The sequence below is a fragment of the Loxodonta africana genome, chromosome 12 (genome assembly GCF_030014295.1).
Source record: "Loxodonta africana isolate mLoxAfr1 chromosome 12, mLoxAfr1.hap2, whole genome shotgun sequence".
In the NCBI taxonomy this organism is placed as follows: domain Eukaryota; kingdom Metazoa; phylum Chordata; class Mammalia; order Proboscidea; family Elephantidae; genus Loxodonta; species Loxodonta africana.
In genome coordinates, this window is record NC_087353.1 from 78,051,918 (window position 1) to 78,078,339 (window position 26,422).

Consider the following 26,422-nt stretch of genomic DNA (forward strand, 5'->3'; position numbering starts at 1 on the left):
ACATTATTAACATGTATGAAGGGGAAGGAGCAAGAATGGAGAAGGTAGCTTAGGTGGAAAATGAATGATTTAAAAAAAACTACATGGTTCTGCATTCAGGGAACTGGGAGCTATTAACAGAACTGAAGATATTGGGAAAGGGAATTTGGAAAGAAGAGTTTGTCGGCATTTGATGGAACTAGCTTGGTGCCTTGACATCTTCTTCTTGGTCCACAGTCTTGACAGTGGTGTTGTTAGCTACTGTTGAGTCAGCCCCCAACTTGTTGTTGTTAGGTGCCATTGAGTCGGTTCTGACTCATAGTGACCCTGTGTACAACAGAATGAAACAGTATCTGGTCCTGTGCTATCCTCACAATCGTTGCTGTTTGATTCCATTTTTACAGCCACTGTGTCAATCCATCTTGCTGAGGGTAGTTCTCTTTTTCACTCACCGTCTACTTTACCAAGCATTATGTCCTTCTCCAGGGACTGGTTCCTCCTGATAACATGTCCAAAGTACTTGAGATGAAGCCTCGCCATTCTCACTTCTAAGGAGCCTTCTGGCTGTGTTTCTTCCAACAAAGATTTTGTTTGTTCTTCTGGTAGTCCGTAGTATATTAAATACTCTTCGCTAACACCATTATTCAAAGGCGTCAGTTCTTCTTCAGTCTTCCTTACTCATTGTCCAGTTTTCGCGTGCATATAAGGCAATTTAAAATACCGTGGTTTGGATTGGATGCACCTTAGTCCTCTGTAAATAGTATGACCGTATAACTGTCAGACTATCTTTGTTAAATGTCAGGATCCAAGGTGCAGATCAGAGCTGTCTTGGGGAATCAAGGATACAGTGCTTACCTTATCTAGAAAAGGCTCTACACTGCCACCACCACCATCACCATAACCCCCAGATTGGGTGGTAGGTTTTTGTATTCAGATTTTTGCCTCAGGAAACTCAGTAAAAATGTATTGAGTATACACTGTTCTTCAGGTACTCTTTGATGCTTGAGGTATCGAGATAAAAGAGTATAAAAGACATCCTCCCTGTGTAAGAGTTCACAATCTACTGCCCATGCCTAAGAAAAAGCACATGTAGATATACAGTATACCTTATTATATTTCAATACCTTTTTTTCTTAAGCAATTTCTAACAAAAGGCCTGAAAATGTGCTTGGAAAATTTCCGTTGGACTGTAAAATGTGATTATGAGGTTGTAGAATACCAATTCAGTGATGGCCGTAGAAATGAGATAGATCCTACATAAATGTTGCACATCCCGTAGCAGAAAAATGTCACAAGAATGTGTGTTAGGGGATTCAATCACTCATTCTTTGAAAGATATTTACTGAGCAAATACTCTGTGCCAGCCACTGCTAAGCACTAGAAATAGAATAAAGGACTAGGCAAAAGAGGTCCCGGCTCTCATGGCTTATATTTTAGTAGTGAAGACTATAAACAAACAAACAAGCAAGACACACAGATTGATAAATGGTAGGTAGGAAATAAATATAGTGATATATAAGAGAGTGACTAAAGGTAGTTACTCTTGGAAATCCAAAGCAGGTCTGGTCCTACTGTAGGCAGTGCAAATGTACCCTCCCTCAAAATATTTCTGGCTACTGTTTTAGGGGTAAATGTTCTGTAGTGGCTAGTCTGAGCTAGGATTTTAACTCAAGCCCATGCAGCATGAAATCCCTGGAAATTTTCAGATTTCTCTTTAATTTATGCCCAGTGACTTTCCTGCATTGTTTGGGAAGGTGACACCTCTGATGATGTTTCTTTCATGAGAATAGCTTGTCGCATAGGCTTTGTATTATAAGAAAGATACCAGAAGCATAAATACAAAATTAGGGTTTGTTTTTGAAGGGCCCCTGGTAGTGCAGTGGTTAAGCTCTTGGCTGCTAACCGAAAGGCCCATGGTTCAAACCCACCAGCTGTTCCGTGGAAGAAAGATGTGGCAGCCTGCTTCCATAAATATTAAAGCCTTGGAAACCCTGTGGGGCAGTTCTCCTCTGTCCTGTAGGTAACTGTGAGTCAGAATCGACTGGACAACAATGGGTTTGGTTTGGTTGGTTGGTTGGTTTTTATTTTAATAAACATGGGTACGAGGATTATTTGTTCAATAAAGTGTGTGCCAGATACTTTCCTGCTCTTTAAGACGAGGAGTGGGAGCAATGACTTTTGTAGCTGCTTTTTATTTTATATGTATTCTTTCTAATCATTTATGTGCGTAAGACTATATACACAAAAGAGTGAATATAAAAGTAGGAGTAGGAGATCTGTGATATTTGACCACAGTTAATATTTTGTTAGGTATTGTATATTTCTCCTCTTTAGTCTTGACCAGTGATGAATTTGCTCTTCAAGTGGAAGAATGGCCGTGGAGTTCAGACAGTTTACACTTCTCCTTTGGAAGAATTTTGTTTTGAAAGTAAGTATACACATCTGAAAAAATATGGCAGGAACTAATGACCCTAGGAGTAAATAAATTATAAGAACTGATATTCTCTACTCCTGGTCCTGAGAGTCGGGTTCAAAATGGGCATCTGGGTCATCAAAAATCAGCCACACAGTAGAGTTAAGGAGCTGTTAGTATGCCCCTTAAGAGGGCAGGGGATTGGGATATATAGTTGGAAGTCCAGAAACCCACATCGATTAAAGGTCAGAAAAAAGAGTAAAAATATGACTGAAAAGAAGTATTTGGGACAAACATTTGACCAGATGTTACAGGCTTCAGGAGGTGTCTTAGTTATCTAGTGCTGCTATAACAGAAATACCACGAGTGGATGGCTTTAACAAACAGAAGTTTATTCTCTTACAGTCTAGGAGGTTAGAAGTCCGAATTCAGGGTGCCAGCTCCAGGGGAAGGCTTTCTCTGTCAGTTCTGGGGGAAGGTCCTTGTCTTCAATCTTACCCTGGCCTAGGAGCTTCTCAGCCTGGGAACCCTGGGCCCAAAGGATGTGTTCCACTCCTGGCTCTTCTTGCTTCGTGGTAACGAGGTCCCTCTCCTCTGTGCTTGATTCTCTTTTTTATCTCTCAAAAGAGATTGACTCAAAATACAACCTAATCCTGTAGATTGAGTCCTGCCTCGTTAACATAACTGCCTCTAATCCTGCCTCATTAACATCATAGAGGTTAGGATTTACAACACATAGGATAATCACATCAGATCATGAAATGGTAGACAGCCATGCAATACTGGGAATCATGGCCTAACCAAGTTGATACACATTTTTGGGGGGCACAATTCAGTCCATAAGAGGAGGACACAAAATACTGAATGAAAATGCAAGCTAGGTAGTCAAAAGTGTGATGAGACAGGAACCAGCTTCCACAGAATTTGGCTGGGCAAAATGGGCTGGCAAACAGATAAAACATACCAACACCAGAAAGCTTGATAACTGGCAGACTTCTGTTACAACCAAGGAGTTTTCAAACACTTCTTCTTTGGGCAAAAGAAAACATCTAAGTGGAAACACCTGATTGGAGTGGGGAATGAGTAAACAAGAAGGGAGACAGTTTGACAAGGGGTTACTGACACTCTTTAGTCCAGGGAGCTATAGGAGTTGTGGAGTAGAGAGAGAAGGAAAGAATAAAACCTTGATATGAGGTTAAAGACTATGTACTTTACTTGTGTCTTTCATTTTGTTCCAGAAGCGACAGTGGATTCTTCTAATCATGGAATTTATATTGGAACTGCTTTTCACTGTTATTCTCTTGATGGTTCGTAATTCTGGTTCTGTGAAGCATATGAACGCTCTCATGTTTGCCAATCAGTCCGTCCAGAGTCTGCCTTCTTATTTCCTTGATGCCAGTGTACGAAGAGATTGGGAACTGGCTTATATCCCTTCCAACAGTGACATAGTGAAAGAGCTTATTAAAATGGTACAACAGACTTTATTAAATACTTTTACAAGTAAGGAATTATGAACAGAAGTTTCTATATGCCAATTATTTTATAAAAAATAATTTTAAATGTTGTAATTTATACTTGGTCCTCATAATTTTTAGCAACCCAAGAGAAATAATTAATAAATGTATGGTCATAAATTAGGATATGAAATGATGAATTTCAGTTACTTGTCAGGGTCCTTCTACTTCTTTGGGTCTTATGTCTTCCAGTCTAGGATAGTGAGACCAAAAGGGGGTGGTGCTAACCTGAAGACTAGAATTAAAACTCTCCAAGTGAAAGTTGAGTTTGCAAGTGAGGAATTTTACAGAGCTTCAGAGAACTATGAAGTTTTGCCAAGCCCTGGCAGACTAAACAACTTCTATATCTGTAAAATTGGTAGTTTCTCATTCCCTCAGATAGAGCATTAGATATTACTGCCTTTATGTTGACAGCTTACTGCTTGGATTTTTCTCTTCATATAGTCCGTGGCTTTACTTCAGAGGAAGCTTTTGAAGAATACATTAAACATAATCGTAACTCTGATCGGGTAATGGCTGCTGTTGTTTTTAACCATGACTTTGTAAGAAGCAAGGACTTGCCACTTCAGGTGAGGAAGCCTTAATTTAAAAAGGTTCCCAGGGTTATAATAAAGATTTAATGATTCGATCTGACAATTCTCATTAGAATTTAACTGCTTGATTTATCAGCGTATTTACCTAAGAGCATCTCTGCCAAGACCAGAACTGCCAAGTTTGGTTTGATCTAGTTAAGGATCTGTATGGTTTCAGGTGGTTTAGGTGAGGGTCCAGAATTTTTTCTAAAGAGAAGCTACTTTGGATTCGTTCAGACTTTCCTGGTTATTGGGGTGAGTGAGAGTGAATGTGGTAACAAAGTGATGGAGGGGGGACAGCTGTGAATTTCGTGAAGCTTTGAGACAAATGGGCCTGGTTGGAGGATGTAACATTAACTCCCTTCTAGGTAGGCAATTGAAATCCTCAAAGGTCCTGAGCAGTCACTGCTAACCTATTGGAGGACATGTTTTGGGGAGTTAGAAACAGCTACCTTTTCAAGGTCCCTGGTCCAAAGGTCTCCTGGCTCTTCCTTATTGGTGATAGTAGGACCCCTCTCTCTGCTTGCTTCTCTCTTCTTTTATCTCTTTTAAGACAAAAGGTGATGCAGGCCACACCCCAGGGAAACTCCCCCTTACATCAGACAAGGGCTGTGACCTGAATAAGGGTGTTCCATCCTACCCTGATCCTCTATAACATAACCTAATCTTTCCTCCTTGACCGCAGGCAGGGATAAAGATTTACAGCACATTGGATAATCACATTAGATGACAAAATGGTGGACAACCACACAATGCTGGGAATCATGGCCTAGCTAAGTTGACACACATTTTGGGAGGGACACAACTCAATCATCCATAACACGTCACTATATAGCATTGTCTTTTGAGATTGTCATATAAATGGATTCACTTTGAGATTCGTGCATTTAGAGCTATGATCAATTTTGAATTAACTTTCTTTTTCCTTTTTTTGTAGTTGTAAAGAATACAATGCAACATTTGCCAATTTCACATTTTTCCCTGATACAATTCAGTGAAACCAATTACAACAATCATATTGTGCAACCATCACCAAAATCCTTTGCCATATTTTCCATCCCCAGAAACAGAAACTCAGTGCTAGCTAAACAAAAATTCCCCTTTATCTCCTTCCTTTCCAACTCTGATCTCTGTATATGCCTATTCTAAGTGTTTCATATTAGTGATCATACAATATTTTTGTCCTTTTGTGATTGACTTATTTCACTCAGCATAATGTTTTCAAGGCACGTCCATGTTGTGGCATGTTTCAGGACTCTGTTTCTCTTTATGGCAGAGTAATATTCCATTGTAGGTACGTACCACATTTTGTTTATCCATGCTTCTGCTGATGGACATTTGGGTTGTTTACACCTTTGGGCTATTGTGAATAGTGCTGCAATGAACACTGGTGTACGTGTGTCTGTTAGTGTCGCTTCTTTCAAATCTCTTGATTAAGGTATGAGGTGTAGGTAAAGGTTCATTTCTCTGCATGTAGATGTCCAGTTGTTCCAATACCATTTACTGGGAAAAAAAAAAAAAAAAAACTCTTTTGTCCCTTGCATTGCTTTTGTATCTTTCTCAAAAATCAGTTGGCTATATCTGGGTAGGTCTGTTTCTCAACTCTTTCTTGGTCCATTGATGTTTGTCTCTGTCCCTTCACCAATACCACATTGTTTTGATTACTGTAGCTTTATACTATATCTTAAAAATGGGCAGTATGCACGGTTTGAGGAAAGTGTCTGAGGGATCTATTTGGAACAACTAAAATTTAAGAGAAGATCACTATTTTAACCATATCATCACCCCAAAAGAATTCCCAGTTCCACTCTCATCCAAGTAATCTGGCAACTGTTAATCTAATTCTCTCTGTTGGCCTCTGCTGAACATCTCATATAAATGGAATCATATGCATGTCCTTTTGTGTTTGGCTACTTAAAGTTCACATGTTTCTAAGGTTCATCCATGTTAGCATGTATCAGTACTTCATTCCTTTTGATTACTACTATCCTATTGTATGGATATGCCACATTTTGTTTATCCATAAATTGATGGTATGTTTGGGGTGTTTATACTTTTTAGCTATTGTGACTAGTGTGGCTATGAACATTTGTACATGTTTTTATGTGAATGTACATTTTCAATTCATTTGAGTGTATACCTAACAACTGTCGATCTTTTCTTGAGATATGCATTTGAACGGTCATTTTAAATGGTGTGTAAATGGGGCTGTGGACATAATAGACCATGTAGCAAAACTGACTGCAATAATAGAATTATTAGCAGTTTACTGGCACTGCAACATTTCAAACAGGTGAAAATCTATGCTTTGACCCAAATTCTGCTTTCCACTCTCCCAAGCTAATTGTATAACCCATAATTTGTAGTATACTAATTGACAGTAATAAGAATTGAACCAATTATGAACTGTCATGAGTATACCGAAAACAATAGTTTTATTTCACGTAAGATCCTTTTGTCCAGTTGAAAATAAGACTTCCAATAAATAATTCAGCCTTAAAAAATAAATGAAAATAAATGTATAGTGTGATTCATCAAACTTCATTCTTTTTCGAACTTTAACTCTCCTAGTTCTGCTGCTGTCCCCTGTAAATTTTAGAATAAGCTAGCCTATATCTACCAAAAAAAAAAAATTTTTTTTTTTTATATCTACAAAAAAGGAGCCCTGGTGGCGTATTTTAGAATAACCTTGACTGTATCTCAAAAAAACCCTGTTGATACATCTGCCCACCCAACATACTGTTTTTCCCAGGTTTTGAACTCTAGGAAATACCATGCTGTATATAGCCACTTTTATAATTAGCATTAAGTTTCTAAGATTCATCCATGTTGTACATAGCTATAATTTATTTATTTTTAGGGCTGTAGTAGCTATTTTTTAAATATATCACTGTTTACCCATTCTACTGTTAATGGCTGTCGAACATTCTTCCTGTTTGGGGCTGTTACGAACATTGTGTTTTAAATATTCTTGGTCATGTCTCTTGTTGCTGCACAGGTACACGTGTGCTAGAGTTTTTTGGGGTCTATACACAGCAATGAAATGTATGGGTCACAGGATATGCAAATAATCAACTTTACAAGGTAATGCTAAGTTATTTTCCAAAGATACTGTATGGATTCACATTAGCCCTTGCAACCTATCAAAGATCTTCTTGATTCACATCCTCTCTAGCTCTTGTTATTGCTAAATGTCTTACACAAATGGGTATAAAATGTAACTCACTTTGACATTAATTTGCATTTCCCTAGTTACTAATGAGGCTGAGCATCTTTCACACACGTATTTTCATATATTGCTAATGCCATATCTATTTGCACGTCTTTGAATTGCCTTTCAAAATGTCCTTTTTTGGTTACCCTTGTTTACCATTTCTGGTGCTCTGTATATTTCATTTCCGTTTGAGTTTCCATCTAGTGTCATTTCCCTTCTACCTGAAAAGTTCTTTTAGCATTTCTTGAAGTATTGGTCTTCTGGCAATGAATATCCTCAGCTTAAGTTTATCTGGAAATGTCGCTTTTTGAAGGATATTTTTACTGGCTATAGAATTCTGGGTTGCCTTTTTTCTCACATCATTAAAGATGTTTTACCCTTATTTTCTGGCCTCCACTGTTTCTGATGAGAAGTCAGTGGTCATTCCTGTTATAATTCTCCTGAGTATAATGTGTATTTTTTCCTCTGGCTCCTTTATTTTTTTTAACAGTTGGTTTGCAGAAGCTTGAGTGTAATGTGCCTTTGCATTTATCCTGTTCTTTTTTTTTATTTATCTTGTTGGGGTCCTGTATCCTGTTCTCTCTTTATGTATCCTGTTTGGTGTTCCCTGAGCTTTTTGGATATAGAAGTTGATGTTTATCACCAAATTTGGAAAATTTTCTACACACACGTATATACATATACGTATGTATATGTTGAAAATGTTATATATATGTATATGTTGAAGGTTATATATATACACACACATACACCCATTGCTGTCGAGTTGATTCCAACTCATAGCAACCCTCTAGGACAGAGTAGAGCTGCCCATAGGATTTCTAAGGAGCAGCTGGTGGATTCAAACTGCCGATCTTTTGGTTAGCAGCCAATCTTAACCACTGTACCACCCACCCAGAAATCCAGTGCCATCCCAGGGCTCTGTATATAGACATATACGTATATATATGTATATACATATATGGCTAAGAGTCCTGGTGGCTCAGTGGTTAAAGTGCTCAGCTGCTAACTGAAAAGTGAACAGTTCAAACCCACCAGCTGCTCTGCAGAAGAAAGAGGTGGCAACCTACTTTGTAAACATTATAGCGTTGGAACCCTATGGGCAGTTCTACTCTGTCTTGTAGAGTAGCTATGAGTCAGAATTGACTCAATGCCAGTGGGTTGGGTTGGGTTGGGTTTATATATATATATGGCTCTTCGATCTTGTTTTTTAGATCACTAAAACTGTTCTTTTTTTTTTTTCCATTTTTTCTCTCTACGTATTAGATAATTTTGATATTAGATTCACTGACCTTTTCTTTTGCAGTTTTCAATCTCCTGTTAAGCCCATCCAGTGAATTTTTCATTTCAGATACTGTGCTTTTTAAATCTAGAATTTTTATGATAATTTACATTTTTCTGTTGAGATTCCCCTTCTGTTTACTCATTTGGACGATATTTTGTTTAATCAGTGTATGTGTTTATAATAGCTGCTTTAAACATCTGCAAATTCCTACATTTGGATGTGTTTCTACTAACTCCATTTTTGTTTTTATTTTTAAATTTGGGGTCATACTTTCTTGCTTCTTTGTATGTCTACTTTTTTATTATATGCTGGACATTGTGGATGATATGTTTTAGGGATTCTGGATTGTGTAGTCTTCAAGAGCATTGAGTTTCTTCCGGCAGGAAGTTAAATGATCTGCGGCTTCTTTTGATATCCTATCACACTTTTCTTTTTCTTTGGTAGGACAAGTGTATTTTGGTTTGTACTGTAGGTACTTGAACCATTGGTATGAGAGGCAGTAGACCCTCAAATCTTCATGAAAATGCCTTTGAAGTTGACCCCAGAGACTTCTGAAATGAGTCAAGAGAGGACAATTATTAAATTTACTCCAATACCACCTTACAAATTAGATTGAGAAATCACTACATAATCTAATTCAAGTTGTTTGTTTTCTGTTATCCAGGCAAGATTATATAAATAGCAGCATGTTTCATATCATACTACATAGCCAGTAATATGAAACAATCTCAAAGAGATCAAATTCAGAAAACTATCTCTTGTTTTTGTGTTCTTCTGGGTCCCATACAGAGGTATTTCTCTAGGAGTTTGATTGGAGTAGGTTGTTATTGTTAGCCGTGTTTGAATAGGCCCCCAACTCAGGCAACCCCACGCACAACAGAATGAAACACTGCCTGTCCTGTGTCATCTTCAGGGTTGGTTGCGGATTGGACTTTAGTGATCCACAGAGTTTTCATTGGCTGATTTTCTGAAGTAGATCACCGGGCCTTTCTTCTAGTCGGCCTCCGTCTGGGAGCCCTGCTGAAACCTGGAGTATGGATCCCTTCTTTAGCAGCTGCAACTTAGGTTATCTTACACAGAAAATTATTTAGGCCCTTTAGTCCCTCTAAGTTTCTGTGCAGCTCTCTTAATGTGTCTTACTTTTTGACATTTCCAGGGAGTTAATAGAGCCCATTAACTCCATATTCATAAAATTTAGAAAATAAAATTTGATCCAGAACTAAATGTGTATCTCAGATATTTCTGGTAATACTGAGTACTTTAATAATTATGATAATATTTGGCCGAGAGACCTAGGGATGCCTGAATCCTTCCCCGGCTCTTATAAGATAACAGTTGCCAAAAGAGATAGGTACACAGGAAACACTGATCAACAAAGCAAGACAGTGTGATACTTTATCATAGCTAGGGATTTGGCTACAAACTCTATGAACTGTTCTAAGATGGACTGGATCCTATATAGTAGTTTACTTAAACCAGGTTACCCTGAATGAGCAAGAACCAAAGTAATGTGTAAAGCTCTACCATACCTATTACTATCCCAAAGACTAAGCCCGTATCTAAGATTTTAACATTGATTCTAGGAAAGGTCGCAGGTAGGAACTACAAGACAAAGAACTTGCTCATATTACTAGAGCAGAAATGGCCACAATGATCTGCCTCAAGCTACATCTAAGTCCATCTAACCAAGATGTATGGGAGATAAAGAGAAAGTAAAGTGACTGGAGCTTCTCCAGTGAGGCCAGGCCCCATTCCATACCTGACAGCTCCAAACTCTAGGAATAAAGAAGCCCCCAAACAGGAGAGAGAACAGCAACCAGTGCTGCAAGGAGCCCCAAATGCTTGCCATATGAATAGAAGAGAGTCAGAAAATATTACATCTCAAGAAGGCAAGAAGGAAAAAAGAATCATATTTGTGTACACTGTCTTTTTTAACTCGACATGGTGACTGTACCTCCAATCTGATCAGTCCACACAAATAGGCCTCCTCTTTGGCAATGGGGCCTTTTGTGCTTGAGCCTGATTCGTCACTGGGGAGGGAGGGAGGTAGAGAGAAGACTTGTGTACCTCCTGGAGGCCAAGGAAATACTTCTTGTCCTTAATCAAGTATATTTTTTATGAAAAAATATAAGTGGGTAAATAATTATACATACAAGTATTGTGGGACTTTTATATAACCAGCCACTTAGATTAGCTTCAAAAATAGGACATCAATAGGATGTCAAGTGTTTTAAGTTTACATTTGCTGTAGACAAGCAAGCATGTGTGTGACAAGACCTATGTTACTTTCTGGCATTGAAAACCCTCACCAACTTAAAAAACTTTTTGTGTGGTGAAATATTCCAAAACATTTGCCATTTCAACTGTTTTTATGTTTACAATTCAGTGGCATTAATTGCATTCACCATGTTTGGCAACAGTCACCACTAGTAACTTTTGACTTTGAGTGTAAACTTTTGTTTCATAGTCATTTAGTGTTTTCTTCTAAATTTAAAAATATTTTGCTCAAGGTTTTCCTCTTCAATTTCAGTATCTCACAGAAATGGTTTTCTTCTGATTTTTCCTTACAGGTTAGCTACAAGTTGCGTTTCAGGTATTCTTTAAGAAACACCGTTCCAACTACAAGGCTTTTAATGATTCCAAAGGAGGATTATGGCTGGAACACAGGTCATCTCTTTCCAGTTTACCCATCATCAGGACCCAGGAACCCTCTGGAGGATGATGGGGGTGCTCCTGGTAAGCAAGACTTGGTTTGTTAATTTACAACAACCACTTTTATATGGCTACATTTTTTTGTCAATCTATGAAGAAATATCTCTTTTTAAATAATTTTGAAAGTATTAAATAGTTTCCTGATATGAATTTAGATTGGGTAGAGCAAATGGTACAGCCCTGGTGGCGTAGTGATTAAGAGATTGGCTTCTTACCAAAAGATCAGCAGTTCATCACTAACTAGATAGTAGACAAGGATCAACTTCAGTGAAGGGAAGGACAACACACAAGATAGGGGAGGTCGGCACAACTGGACAAAAGCAAAATCTAAGAAGTTTCCTGGACACATCCAAACACTTTGAGGGACACAGTAGCTGGGGCTGGGACCTGGGGGCCGTAGTTTCGGGAGACATCTAGGTCAATTGGCATAACAAAGTTTATTAAGAAAATATTTTGCATCCTGCTTTGGTGAGTAGCATCTGGCATCTTAAAAGCTTGTGACTGGCCGTCTAAGATGCATCAATTTGTCCCATCCCACTTGGAGCAAAGGAGAATGAAAAAAAACAAAGACACAAGGAAAAGATTAGCCCGAGAGACTAAAGGTCCACATAAACCAGAGACCCCATCAGCCTGAGACCAGAAGAACTAGATGGTGCCTGGCTACCACCAATGACTGCCCTGACAGGGAACACGATAGAGTCCCAGATGGAGTGGGAGAAAAGTGGTGCAGAGCTCAAGTTCACGTAAAAAACCAGGCTTAATTTGAAACTGGAGGGACCCCCGAAACTATGGCCCCCTGGACGCTGTGGTACCCAGAACTGAAACCATTCCCAAAGCCCATTCTTCAGACAAAGATTAGACAGGACTGTAAAATAATACACATGAGGAGTGTGCTGCTTAATTCAGTCAGATACATGAAAGCAAATGAGCGGCTCCTGTCCAGAGGCAGGATGAGAAGGCAGGAAGGGACAGGAACTGGTTGAATGGACACAGGGAACCCAGGGTGGAAAGGGGCAGTGTGCTGTCACATTGTGGGGATTACAACTAATGTCACAAAACAATATGTGTATAAATTTTCATATGAGAAATTAAAAAAATAAACAGCTGTTCAAATGCACCAGCCGCTCCTTGCAGACTCTATGGGGGCAGTTCTGCTTTGTCCTATAGGGTTTTTATGAGTCAGAAACAACTTGACGGCAACTAACAACAACAACAGTGCAGATGGTTAAGCACTGGGCTACTAAGTGAAAGGTTGAAGGTTTGAATTCCCACAGAGGCACCTCCAAAGAAAGGTCTGGCAATCTGCTTCTGAAAGGCGATGAAACCCTACAGAGCGCAGTTCTCCGACACACAGGGACTCACCGTGAGTTGGAATCAACTTGATGCCAACTGGTTTGGTTTTTATATATAACTCAAAATGTGAGTCAGGATCCGAGGAAGAAATTGTTTTTCTTTAAGAAGGGAGGCAAGTTTGAGAACCAAGAAAGCTGTCTGGATGAGTTCAAAACACTGTAACTTTTGGTGATTTAGTGGATACAAAGTAAGGGCATAGGACTGAAATGAGAGGTTCTGATTTCTAGGCTCGATTCTATTACTTACTTTATGTAAAGCCTCCTGTAAGGCACACCACTTACTGCTTCTGATTAGAGGTAATGCATGTTGTTGTTGCTGCTGCTGTTGTTGTTGTTAGGTGCCACATAGCCTACGCAATATGTCCAATAGCCATATGTGTCTGCTGAGCACTTGAAATGTAGCTAGTCCGAAAATGAGATGCGCTATAAAAAATGCACCTTAGCTTTTGAATATTTTGTGTGAAAAAAATGTAAAATCTCATTAGTAATTTTTATACTAGTTGGGTTAAATAAAATTTATTATTAAAATTAATTTCACCTGTTTCTTTTTGCTTTTTTAATGTGGCTGCCGGAACATTTAAAATTACATATGTAGTCACATTACATTTCTGTTGGATTCAATAACCTGTGGTGGGGCCTGAGATTCTGTATTTCCAAAATTCTAGGTGATTCTGATGGTGCTTGTTGATAGACCACACTGTGCTTTGGTAAGCAAGGCTACTCTTAAGGGTATAAATTCTTAATCTGTTTTTAATGGACCTGCAAAACCTTGAAAGCGACAGGACAATGCTGTCATTTCTTTGCAGAAATGGAAGCAATCCTGAATTTATGAACTAACTTATAAGTGAGCCATGTCTAAATGGCTGCCCCTGTCCCAGTCCTTCCTCTAGTGGCTGAGAATTCTTTAGGAGAGGAAAAGGATGAAAAATTTTAGAAAAACTTAAAAGGACAAAACACTATGGAAAGCAGAAACACCCAAAGGGCATTGATCAAAAGGAAAACTTAGCTTGCTTAGCAGTGAGTTCTCTATACACACCCTCACCTCTTCTGTACTCTTCTTTTCCTCTTTGATATACTGTATAAAAGCCTGTTGTCTATAAATGTATCTTACTGTTTTTGTTGCCAGTTTTTATGGAGAAAGATAAAAATAGCACTGAATACTGGAAAGAACCCTAATTGGAAGCCAAATGCCCCAAAGAATTCTTTTTCTATTATTAATTAGCTTTGTGAGCTTGGTGAGGTTACTTTTTAGGTGAGAGTGTTGGAATACATCATTAAGACCTTTCTAGTACTAAAATTCTAGGATGATTATTGTATACTCACTGCCGTCGAGTCGATTCCGACTCATAGTGACCCTATAGGACGGAGTAGAACTGCCCGATAGAGTTTCCAAGGAGCACCTGGTAGATACGAACCGCGGACCTTTTGGGTAGCAGCCGTAGCACTTAACCACTACGCCACCAGGGTTTCCTGGTTATCGTATAGTCTGATCATATTAGACTCTTAGATGGGTCAGCTCTGCTAGAGAATAGAGTTTTGCTCTGGGAATAAGAAAGTAGAAAATATTGAACATTTTTTGAAGAAAGGTGAGGGAAGGTTGACCTGAGTAGAAACTTCAGAAGGGAAACTTTGAACAACAGAAGTATAAGAGCCCTTGGTGATCCTTAAGAAGCCAGACTGAAAAAGAAAAACAAGGGGAAAAAATCTGAGTAGGGATATCAGCGGCTACACACTGTGGGGAAAATAGACTTTGCAGAATTACTTCAGCCAAGTCATTAAATAAATGACTCAACAGCAAGCCCCAGAAGGGGGAGGAGGATTAGTATCCAGAGTTGCTACAATGCCTTATCTACAATAAAATATCCAATTTCTAACAAATAATTATGGCCAATACGTAGGGAAAAAAAGCAGGCAATGAAAGCCGTCTTTGAGGGTGCCCAGATGTTGGATTTAGTGAAGACTTCAAAGAAACTATTAAAAAATAGAGTAGCCACTGAGGCTGCTTATGTACAATCAAACACCTCATATGATTTGGTTCCTTGGTGTGGAGGTTTAGGACCATGGTTTCGTGGGATATCCCAGTTAATTGACTTAGTAACACATTTAGGTAGCGTTCTACCTCTTAGATCCTTGCATAATGCCTGGGGCCTTAAAAACTTGCAAGTGGCCATCCAAGGCACAATTGGTCTCTATTTTCTTGGAGCAACAGAGGAAGAAGGAGAGTCAGAAATAGGAGGAAATGGAATGTGTGTTTAATTGCCTCCAGAACAGCTGCCTCCTTTGCCATGAGACCGGAAGAACTGGATGGTGCTCAGCTACCATTACTGACCATTTTGATCAAAGATTCAGCAGAAAAATCCTGATCAAAAGGGAGAAAATGCAGAGCAGAATTTCACCTTCTCATTGAATCCATACTTTATGGAGCTATAGAGGCTGAATGAACCCCCGAACCTGTTGCCCTGAGATAATCTCTAAACCTTAAACCAAAAGTAACCCCTAAACAATAGTTCACCTTAGCTAGTAATGAATGTCTGCCTTGAACATTGTTCTTTTTTAAGAACTATATGGGATTAAATTGACAGCAGAAACTCCAAAGATTAGATAAGAAACTTAGGGGACAGTGAGTTTATGTTATTGAGGGAGGAACAGTTTGGAAATGACAGGTGAGAATGGTTCAAATTGTACAACTTGAAGAATGTAATCAATGTCACTGAGTTGTACATGTACAAATTGTTGGATTGGCATCTGTTCTGCTGGGTATAGTCTCAAAAATAACAACAAAATAGATTATTATTTTTTTTAAGCCAAATGGAAACTCTGGAGTTGAAAAACATAATAACCAAAATGATAAATTTACTAGAGTTGATCAGCAGTAGATGTGAGTTGGTCTGAGAAAGAATAAGCATACTTAAAAGATAGGTAGAGGTTATGCAGCCTGCAGAAACAAAAAGAATGAAGAAAAAAATCAAACTGAGTCTCAGAGACCTGTGGGACACCAAATAGGGCATTACCATGCACATAATGGAAATGGAAATACTAGGAGAGGAGAGAGAAAACAAAAGAACAAATACTCGAAGAAATAATGGCTGGAAACTTTCCAAATATGGTGAAAAAACTAATTATAAAAAAAAAAAAAAATTTTTTTTTTTTTTTATTTATACACATCCAATAACCTTGATGAACTTTTAAGTAGGATTAATACAAAAAGATCCACACCCAGACACATCATATGTTGAAAACTTAAATGTAAAATTTAGGAAGTAGTGAGAAAAATGATACATCACACCAAACCAAACCCATTACCATCTAATCTATTTCAACTCATAGTGACCCTGTAGGACAGAGAACTGCCCCAAGGGTTTCCAAGGCTGTAATCTTCATGGAAGCAGACTGCCACACCTTTCTCCCGCAGAGTGGCTGGTGGGTTCGAACTGCTGACGTTTCAGTTAGCAGCTGAGCGTATTAACCACTGCACCACCAGGGCTCCTGACACATCACAAGGGAACCACAAAACAATTAACAGTTGAGTTTCATCAGAAACAATGGAGGCCAAAAGGCAATAGGACAACATACTCAAACTGCTAAAAGAAAACAAACTACCAAGAATCCAACATCCAGCAAGCTGTCTTTCAAAAATGAAGGCTAAATAAAGACATTCCCAGATAAACAAAGCTGAGATAATTTGTTAGCAGACTTTCTTACAAGAAATACTAAATGAAATTCTTCAGCATGGAAGGAAGTGACACCAGACAGTAATTTGAATACACACGCACAAAAGAGCTTAAAAAAAAGAGCTTAGGTAAAGGTAATTATATAAAAATAAAATTATATAGGTAATGATAAAAGGCAGTGTAATTATGAATATATTTTCTCTTAACTGTGTTATAAAACAATATAGAATTGTATTATTAGGCCTACATAATAATATTATTATTATGTAGAAATGTGATCTATTTGGTAGCAACACAAAGGAGGGGGATGGGAATGAAGCTCTATTTTTGTTGTTAGGTGCGGTCAAGTTGGTTCCAACTCATAGTAACCGTATGTACAACAGCATGAAACACTGCCTGGTCCTGTGCCATCCTCACAATCGTTGCTATGTTTGAACTCATTGTTCCAGCCATGTATTGCTGAATTATGTTCAGAGTCTTCCACTTTTTTGCTGACCCTCTGCTTTACCAAGCATGATGTCCGTCTCCAGGGACTGGCCCCTCCTGATAACATGTTCAAAGTACGTGAGAAGAAGTCCTGCCATCCTCCCTTTTAAAGAGTGTTATGGCTGTACTTCTTCCAAGACAGATTTGTTCATTCTGGCAGCCTTTGGTATATTCAGTATTCTTTGCCAGTACCGTAATTCAAAGGCATCAGTTCTTAGGTCTCCCATATTCATTGTCCAGCTTTCACATGCATATTGAAGTTAGGAAATGACACTAGATGATAATTTGAATTCATAGGAAAAAATGAACAGAACCAAAAATGAGAAATAACTGAAGGTTAATATAAAATATATATTTGTGCCCTCATTTCTTCTTTTAGCTTTAGAAGACATAATATTATATAAAACAATGTATTTTTCAGTTTGTAACATGTGTAGACATGATACCTCTAACAATAATAGCAAAAAAGGGCAGAGGGGGGACAGAATGGAGCCATATAAAATAAAATTATATACCTTACTAAAATTAATTTAGTATGTATCTGAAGTAGATTCTAATAAATTAAGGTGTATATTATAATCCCTGGAAACACTGGTTGCGTACTGGTTAAGTGTTAACGGCTGCTAACCAAAGGGTCAGTAGTTCAAATCTGCCAGGTGCTCCTTGGAAACTCTCTAGGCAGTTCTACTATGTCCTATAGGGTCGCTATGAGTCGGAATCAACTCAGGGGCACTCGGTTTGGTTTTTTGGTATTATAATCCCTAGAGCAACCACTAAGAAAATAACATAAGAATAATAAGAATCCTAGATCTAGGAAGACTAAGAGATAAGAGAGATGAAGAGAGCATAGTAGAGACAGAATTTGTCTCTATTTCAGAGTTTTTTTCTGGGCCTGGAAAAGAAAGAAAAAAATTAATTTTTTCTCCTTGTAACCCATTGCCATCTGTTCCCAGCACTTAGAACTCAGACTAAAATTTATTAGTACCAGATTTTAAGCTATAATTACAGAAAAAATAGGCTTTAGGACATGTTTGAGAATGTGATCTCCATTCAAACCTGGTTTCTTTGTGAAAATTCATTATAAAAGTCTTGCAGTGAGCATAGTAAACCCAACACATTCTGAATCCTGGTACTCATGTAATGATGAAGACAAGTTTTAAAATTCCTTTGGTTTTAAAAGAAATAAGCCATCTAAAACATTTTTTTTTTTCTTGAAACATATACATAAGCACTGGTAATAGGCTTTGCAGTTGCTGCTTTTACCTTATTACATGTTGCCACAGTAGGTCATCAGTAGGGAAAAAAATATTCTTTTTTTAAGAGAAATTTGCAACTTGGTTTTTAAATAGTAATTATAAATTTAATAAGGTTTTTAATAGTATATAAATTAATATTTATAAATGTGCTCGAGATTTATATGAGAAGATATAATCGTTGTACCTAAAGTCTGGGACTTCTTCCCTTAGTCTTCATATTTCCTCATCTTTCCAGTTTGTAAGCATTTAAAATTTTCTGTATTTCATGAATTAATTAAAACCATTCTGTTCCTTTGATAACCTGGCAATCAGCTTCTGTAAAGATGGCAGCCTAGAAAACCCTATGGGGCCGTTCTACTCTATCATATAGGGTTGCTATGAGTCTGAATTGACTCAGTGGCACACAATGACATTCCTTTCATAAAACCTGCATGTAGTAAAATGGACATTTTGGTAAAAAACATAGTTTGGAGAAATATTTGGAATTGGTAGCAAAGTCAGTTAACAAGTTTTAAAAAGTTCTGAGCTATGATGATATTGATGATGAAGATGGCAGGCATTGTAGAGAGGCCTGTGACTGGCAGTGGAGGTATTAGCAATACCTCATTATCCTAATAGTTTAATATTCAGAAGCATTGACCAATGGACCAGTGTTGCCAGTTGATTTGCACCTGTGGGATATTGCTTGCTATGTTTGCTTGATGCTTTTTGTTTCCTCATTCAGGATATATCAGAGAAGGATTCTTGGCTGTGCAAAATGCCGTTGACAAAGCCATCATACACTATCATGCAAACGACAGTGCACAAAGGCTTTTTGATAGCATCGATGTCTATACAAAAAGATTTCCATTTCCTGCCTTCCTTATTGACAACTATCTCACATTCCTTGGTCAGATATGGCCCCCAATGATCTTACTTCTCTTCTCTTTAACTGTATTCACAATACTTCGTACCATTGTGTGGGAAAAGGAAACAAAATTGAAGGTAACTTTTTTTTTTCTTAATTTAAAACTTCAAGTCGTAAGATACTCTGGTGTGTCTTGGGGCCCAAGGAGAAATCCCAAGTTTGATGCTGGCTTAGCCTGCATTTACGGCACTAGGTTAGCCTGTTAGTTGATACAAAGGAGTAAAACAGCAGTTACGATAGTTAAAACATAGTCACCGAAGCATAATTGTTGAAGCTATAGGTTTGTGTGTTTAATTGTTTTCACAGTTCCCCCTTCCTGATCTTAATCCAGCTCTTCTCTTGGAAATCTTATTATTTGAAATTATGTAATACTGATTTTTTTAATGCTATGTAGATTATTCTTCCAAGACTGAATTCTTCTTTACCATATTTTAAATTTGCTTACTTGTCCTTTGGGTCTTCTAAAACTCCAGTTAATACTATCAATATTTTAATCCTTAAATAATTACTTAAAATCTGAAAGTTCATATACTTTTTTTTTTTAATAATATTTTATTGAGTTTGTATGAAAGTTTACACAGCAAGTTAGGTTCCCATTTGACAATTTCCACACAAATTATTTAGTGACATTGGTTACATTTATCATAACGTGCCAACATTCTCTTTTTGTTCTATTCGTTTCATTTTTGGTACTCTAGCTTCCCTGCTCATCTCATCTGTGCTTTTGAGTAATTGTTGACCTTATGTTGGTTTTTAGGTAGAGCACTGATCTTTATTTTAGTGTGCCACTCTGCTGTTTCATGAAAAGGTAATCTTAGGGGATAGGCTCAGTTCTAGGTTTAAAGAGTGTCTCAGGGAGTCCTCTGTTCTCTACTGTCCCAGTTTGTCTGGCTTTTTTTTTTTTTTTTTAAGAATTTGAGTTCTGCTCCACATTTTTCTCCCATTTTATCTGAGACCGTCTATTGTGAGCCCAGTCAGAACGGTCAGTGGTGGTAGCTGTGCACCATCCAGTTCTTCTAGTCTCAGGGTAGATGAGGTTGTGGCTCGCATAGACTTGTTTCTTCTCTGAGCTTTTGGTTACCTTCTTACTGTTTTCCTTCTGGTGAGCATAGACCTGTAGTTGTGTCTTAGATGGCTGTCCACAAACTTATAAGATGCCAGATACTACCCACTTTACTAGGATGCACATCATGATTTTTGTGAACTATGATTTTTGTGAACTATGTTTTCCCGTTTGACTGAGTTGTCCCACGAGACTACGGTCCCAAGCTTTGAAAACTCAGAAAACCAACCTTGGAAAGTGTTTGGTTATGCCTGAGGAGTATCTCTATTTGTGTCTTCAACAAAGATATGTGCCTACACCCACATATTTGTATTTGCACATACCTGTAGATACTTCTGTCTGTTCTCACCTTTCTACACACCTGTATCTACCTGGGAAACCCTGGTGACATAGTGGTTAAGAGTTACGGCTGCTAACCAAAAGGTCAGCAGTTCAGATCTACCAGGTGCTCCTTGGAAACTCTATGGATCATTCTACTCTGTCCTGTAGGGTCACTATGAGTTGGAATCAACTTGACGGCAATGGGTTTGATATCTACCTATGTAACAATATGCTGTACCCATCCATATGTGCTCTGACACTTGTTTTTACCTTGATTGTACTGAGCTCACTACATCCACATTTGCTGTCATTTTTCATCACCAAAAAAAGTAACAAGTTTCTATGATCTAAAGTGTACTTTCCCTTCCCTTCTTCTCTCCCTGGTAACCACCAGTGAACATTGGTCTCTCTCTGTATATCTATTCTTGTCTTCTTATAAAAAAGGGATCATACAATATTTGTCCTTATATGTTTGACTTACTTCACTTAGCATTATGCCCTCCAGGTCCATCCATGTTATAATATGTTTTGCAGAGTTACCATTTTTCTTTATGGTTATGTGGTAGTCCATTGTATGTATGTACCACAAATTTGCTTATTCATTCATTGTTGAGGGGCACTTTGGTTATTTCCATTTATTTGCTATTGTGAATAAAGCCGCAGTGAACATAGGTGTGCATTTATGTCTCTTGGTGTCATTATTTTTAGGTCTCTAGGATATATACCTAGGAGTAGGATTGCTGGATCATAGGGTAGTTCTAGTTCTCGTTTTTTGAGAAAGTGCCATACCGTTTTCCATAGTGGTTGTACCATTTTACAGTCCTACCAGCACTGGAGAAGGGTCTCCCCACACCCTCGCCAACATTTATTGTTATCCGTTTTTTTATAGCAGTGCTGTTTTAACTGGGGTAGGATGGTTTTTCATTGTAGTTTTGATTTGCATCTCTCTAACGACTGATGAGGAGCCCTGGTGGTACAGTGGTTAAAGCACTCAGCTGCTAATTGAAAGGTTGGTCGTTCAAACCCACCAGCTGCTCTGTGGGAGAAAGATATGGCAGTCTGCTTCTGTAAAGATTTAAAGCCTTAGAAACCCTATGTTCTGTCCTACAGGGTTGCTATGAGTCGAAATCGATTCGCCGACAGTAGGTTTTTGGTTTAATGGCTAATGATTGTGAACATTTTTTCATGTGTTGTTAGCTGCTTGAGTGTCCTCTTTGCTAAAGGTTCTGTTCATGTCCTTTTCCCATTTTGTGATTGTGTTGTTTGTCTTTTTGTTGTTCAGTTGTTGAAGTTTTTTATAGATTTTAGAGATTAGACCATTATTAGACAAATCGTTTCTGAAGATTTTTTCCCAGTCTGTATGTTGTCTCATTTACTCTTTTAATAAAGTCTTTTGATAAGCATAAGCTTTTAACTTTTATAAGGTACCATTTATATATTTTGTCTTCTATTCATGCGTTTGTTGTTATGTTTGCTATCCTTTTTTTTACAAAAGATTAGGTTCTATAGTTTTTTCCATATGTTTTCTCCCAGGAATTTTATGGTTTTAGGTTTAACGTTTAGGTCTTTGATCCATTTTGAGTTAGTTATTGTGTGTGGTGTGAGGTATGGGTCCTGTTTCATTTTTCTGCAGGTGAATGTCCAGTTTTGCCTGCACCATTTATTAAAGAGACTGTTTCTGCCCCACCGAATGGACTTTGACCCCTTGTTGAAAATCAGTTGTCCTTTGATGGCTCGGTTAAATTCTGAATTCTCACTAGTCTATGTGCCTATTATTGAACGAATACCAGGTTGCTTTGATTATAGTGGCTGTATAGTATGTTTTGATATCAGGGAGTTAGAGGCCTCTTGCTTCTTTTTATCCAATATTGCCTTGGCTTTTCGGAATTTCTTTCCTTTCCATATGAAGTTGGCAATTAGTTTTTCCATTTCAGTAAAGAATGTTGTTGGGATTTGTGTCAGGATTGTATTGCGTCTGCAGATCACTTTAGGTAGGATTTTCAATATATTAAGTCTTCTGATATGTGAACATTTCTCTTTCCATTTTTGTAGATCTCTTTTAGTCTTTTTTAGTAATGTTTTACAATTTTTATTGTATAGGTCTTTTATATCCTTGGTTAGGTTAATCCCCAGGTATTTTATTGATTTGGGAACTATAGTAAATGGTATTATTTTCTTGGTTTCTTTTTCGGAGTAGTCTTTGTTAGTGTAGAGGAACCCACCAGATTTTGGTGCATTGATCTTGTACCCTGAAACATTGCTAAATTCTTCTATTACTTCCAGCAGTTTTCTTGTGGAATCTTTAGGGTCTTCTATGTAGCTGGAGATAGAAAACCAAAAGGAAAGAACACACTCGGTGTTTCTCAAGCTGAAAGAACTGAAGAAAAAATCCAAGCCTCGAGTTGTAATAGTGAAGGATTTTATGGGGAAAATATTAAAAGATGCAGAAAGCATCAAAAGAAGATGGAAGGAATACATAGAATCATTATACCAAAAAGAATTGGTTGATGTTCAACCATTTCAAGAGGTAGCATATGATCAGGAACTAATGGTACTGAAAGAAGAAGTGCAGGCTGCTCTGAAGGCATTGGCGAAAAACAAGGCTCCAGGAATTGACAGAATATCAATTGAGATGTTTCAACAAACGGATGCAGTGCTTGAGGTGCTCACTCGTCTTTGCCAAGAAATATGGAAGACAGCTTGCTGGCCAACTGACTGGAAGAGACCCGTATTTATGCCTATTCCCAAGAAACGTGATCCAACTGAACGCAGAATTATAGAACAGTGTGGTTAATATCACACACAAGCAAAATTTTGCTGAAGGTCATTCAAAAGCAGCTGCAGCAGTATATCGACAGGGAACCACCAGAAGTTCAGGCTGGTTTCAGAAGAGCACGTGAAACCAGGGATATCGTTGCTGATGTCAGATCGATCCTGGCTGAAAGCAGAGAAGACCAAAGAATGTTTACCTGTGTTTTATTGACTATGCAAAGGTATTCGACTGTGTGGATCGTAACAAGTTATGGATAACATTGCAAAGAACAGGAATTCCAAAACACTTAACCGTGCTCATGAGGAACCTTTACATAGATCAAGAGGCGGTTGTCCGGACAGAACGAAGCGATAGTGATTGGTTTAAAGTCAGGAAAGGTGTGTGTCAGGGTTGTATCCTTCTACCATACCTATTCAATCTGTATGCTGAGCAATAATCTGAGAAGCTGGACTATATGAAGAAGAATGGGGCATCAGGATTGGAGGAAGACTCATTAACAACCTGCGTTATGCAGATGACACAGCCTTCCTTGCTGAAAGTGAAGAGGACTTGAAGCACTTACTAATGAAGATCAAAGACCACAGTCTTCAGTATGGATTACACCTCAACATAAAACAAAAATCCTCACAACTGGACCAATGAGCAACATCATGATAAACGGAGAAAAGATTGAAGTTGTCCAGGATTTCATTTTACTTGGATCCACAATCAACAGCCATGGAAGCAGCAGTCAAGAAATCAAATCACTGCACTGGGCATATCTGCTGCAAAGAACCTCTTTAAAGTGTTGAAAAGCAAAAATGTCACCTTGGTGCACCTGACCCAAGCCATGGTATTTTCAGTTGCATCATATGCATGTAAAAGTTGGACAACAAATAAGCAAGAAGAAGGATTCACCCCTTTGAATTGTGTTGGCGAAGAATATTGAATATACCATAGACTGCCAAAAGAATGAACAAATCTGTCTTGGAAGTGCAACCAGAACACTCCTTAGAAGCAAGGATGACAAGACTGCATCTTACATACTTTGGACATGTTGTCAGGAGGAATCAGTCCCTGGAGAAGGACGTCATGCTTGGCAAAGTAGAGGGTCATCGGAAAAGAGGAAGACCCTCAACGAGTTGGATTGACACACTGGCTACAATAATGAGCTCAAGCATAACGACGGTTTTAAGGATGGCACAAGACTGAGCAATGTTTCATTCTGTTGTGCACAGGGTCACTATGACTCAGTGGCACCTAACAACAACAATAACATGTATAGGATTATGTCATCTGAAAAGAGAGGTAGTTTTACTACTTCTTTTCTGATTTGGATACTTATTATTTCTCACTTACCTTATGGCTGTGGCCAGAATGTCCAGTACAGTGTTGAATAAGAATGGTGATAATGGGCATCCTCGTCACATTCTCAAACGGAAAGATCTCAGCCTTTCTCCATTGAGTATAATGTTGGCTATTAGTTTTGCATGTATACTTTTAGTTATGGTGAGAAATTTCCCTTCTATTCTTATTTTCCTGAGAGGTTTTGTCAGGAAAGTGTGTTGAATTTTATCAAATGCTTTTGCTGCATCAATCAGTATGCCCATAGTTCTTTTCCTTTGTTTTATTTGTATGGTGGATTACATTGATTGATTTTCTAATGTTGAACCACTTTTGTAATCCTGTTACGAATCCCACTTAATCATGGTGTATGGTTTTGTTTTTTTTGTTGTTGTTTTTTGATATATTGCTGAAGTCTGTTGATAGAATTTTGTGGAATATTTTTGCATCCATGTTTATAAGGGATATTGGTCTGTATTGTACTGTATTTCAGTACTCTAGCTGAGAAATGATGGTGAATTTGGACTAAAGTGGTAGTAGGGATAGAGATAATTGGTTTACATTTGAAAGATACTTAAAGAAGCAGCAAGACTTTGTGATTGATTGGATATGGAGCAAAGGGAAAGAAAGGCATTTCAGAATAACTCACAGCTCAGACCACTGATTAAAATCTATATTTCTAGAATTTGGTAATGAGTCCATATTCACCTTATTCATTTCATTTGTTATCTTATGAACTTCAGTAATATCCCACCTTATTCCCAGGTGAAAATTTCCAAACTTTCAGTCTTTCATGGCAGTTTCTCTAATTTGTGACCATTATATTTGCCACATTTTTAGATTCATTGTATCTGTCCAAAGATATAGAAACTGAAAATGCATACAATATTGCAGATTTTGTAAAAGAATACAATGATTGTTTATTGGTTACTTTCTAATATGTCTCCCAAGAGGATACATAAAACTTGTGGTGCATTTTTTATTAGAGCCTGTCTGAGTGTAAAATGTAACAGTGACTCTACTGTCCCTTTTCCAAGCCACATTTATCCTTTTTTCACTTTATTCTTGGTATTTTGGGGCTTTTTAATTAAAAGAGTATATGTGTGCATGTGTACTTTATAAAATAATAATGATAGTAATAAAGAACGTTACCAATACTTTTGAAAATCCATACTCCCCCTTTCCCTTCCTCTAAGAGATAAATATGATGAATTTTGTACAGTTGTTTTATTGCTTTTCTTTATAATTTCACCACAGACCTATGTATCTATACATATTATTTAGTTTCATCTGGTTTTAACTTTTACATAAGTATCATACCATATACTTTTCATTTAATATTGTATTTTTGAGATTGATACATGTGAATGTCTCCATTCAGTTTTTGCTACAGTATAATAGTCCAGTGTATGAATATACTACAAATTATTTATCCATTCTACTGCTACTGAACATTTGAGTTTTTCCTGGGTTTTCACTGTTGCATATAATACTGCTAACTTTGTTTTTTATTTGTTTCTTCACTGACTATGAATTCGATTCCTTACCACCACAGTAAAACTTTGCAAAGATAAACACTCA

The 26,422-nt window shown here is 37.8% G+C and overlaps 1 protein-coding gene across 1 annotated transcript in view; it reads left to right on the forward strand.

The window, feature by feature from the left end:
• Positions 1-3,696: 3,696 nt before the first annotated feature.
• The window catches only part of LOC100671695 (phospholipid-transporting ATPase ABCA3-like), a 110,272-nt gene continuing 87,546 nt past the window's right edge, over positions 3,697-26,422 (forward strand). Inside the window, exons 1-2 of the mRNA XM_064294799.1 lie at positions 3,697-3,892; positions 4,351-4,475. Coding sequence (XP_064150869.1) covers positions 3,697-3,892; positions 4,351-4,475 — 321 coding nt within the window. The remainder of the gene's footprint in view (positions 3,893-4,350; positions 4,476-26,422) is intronic.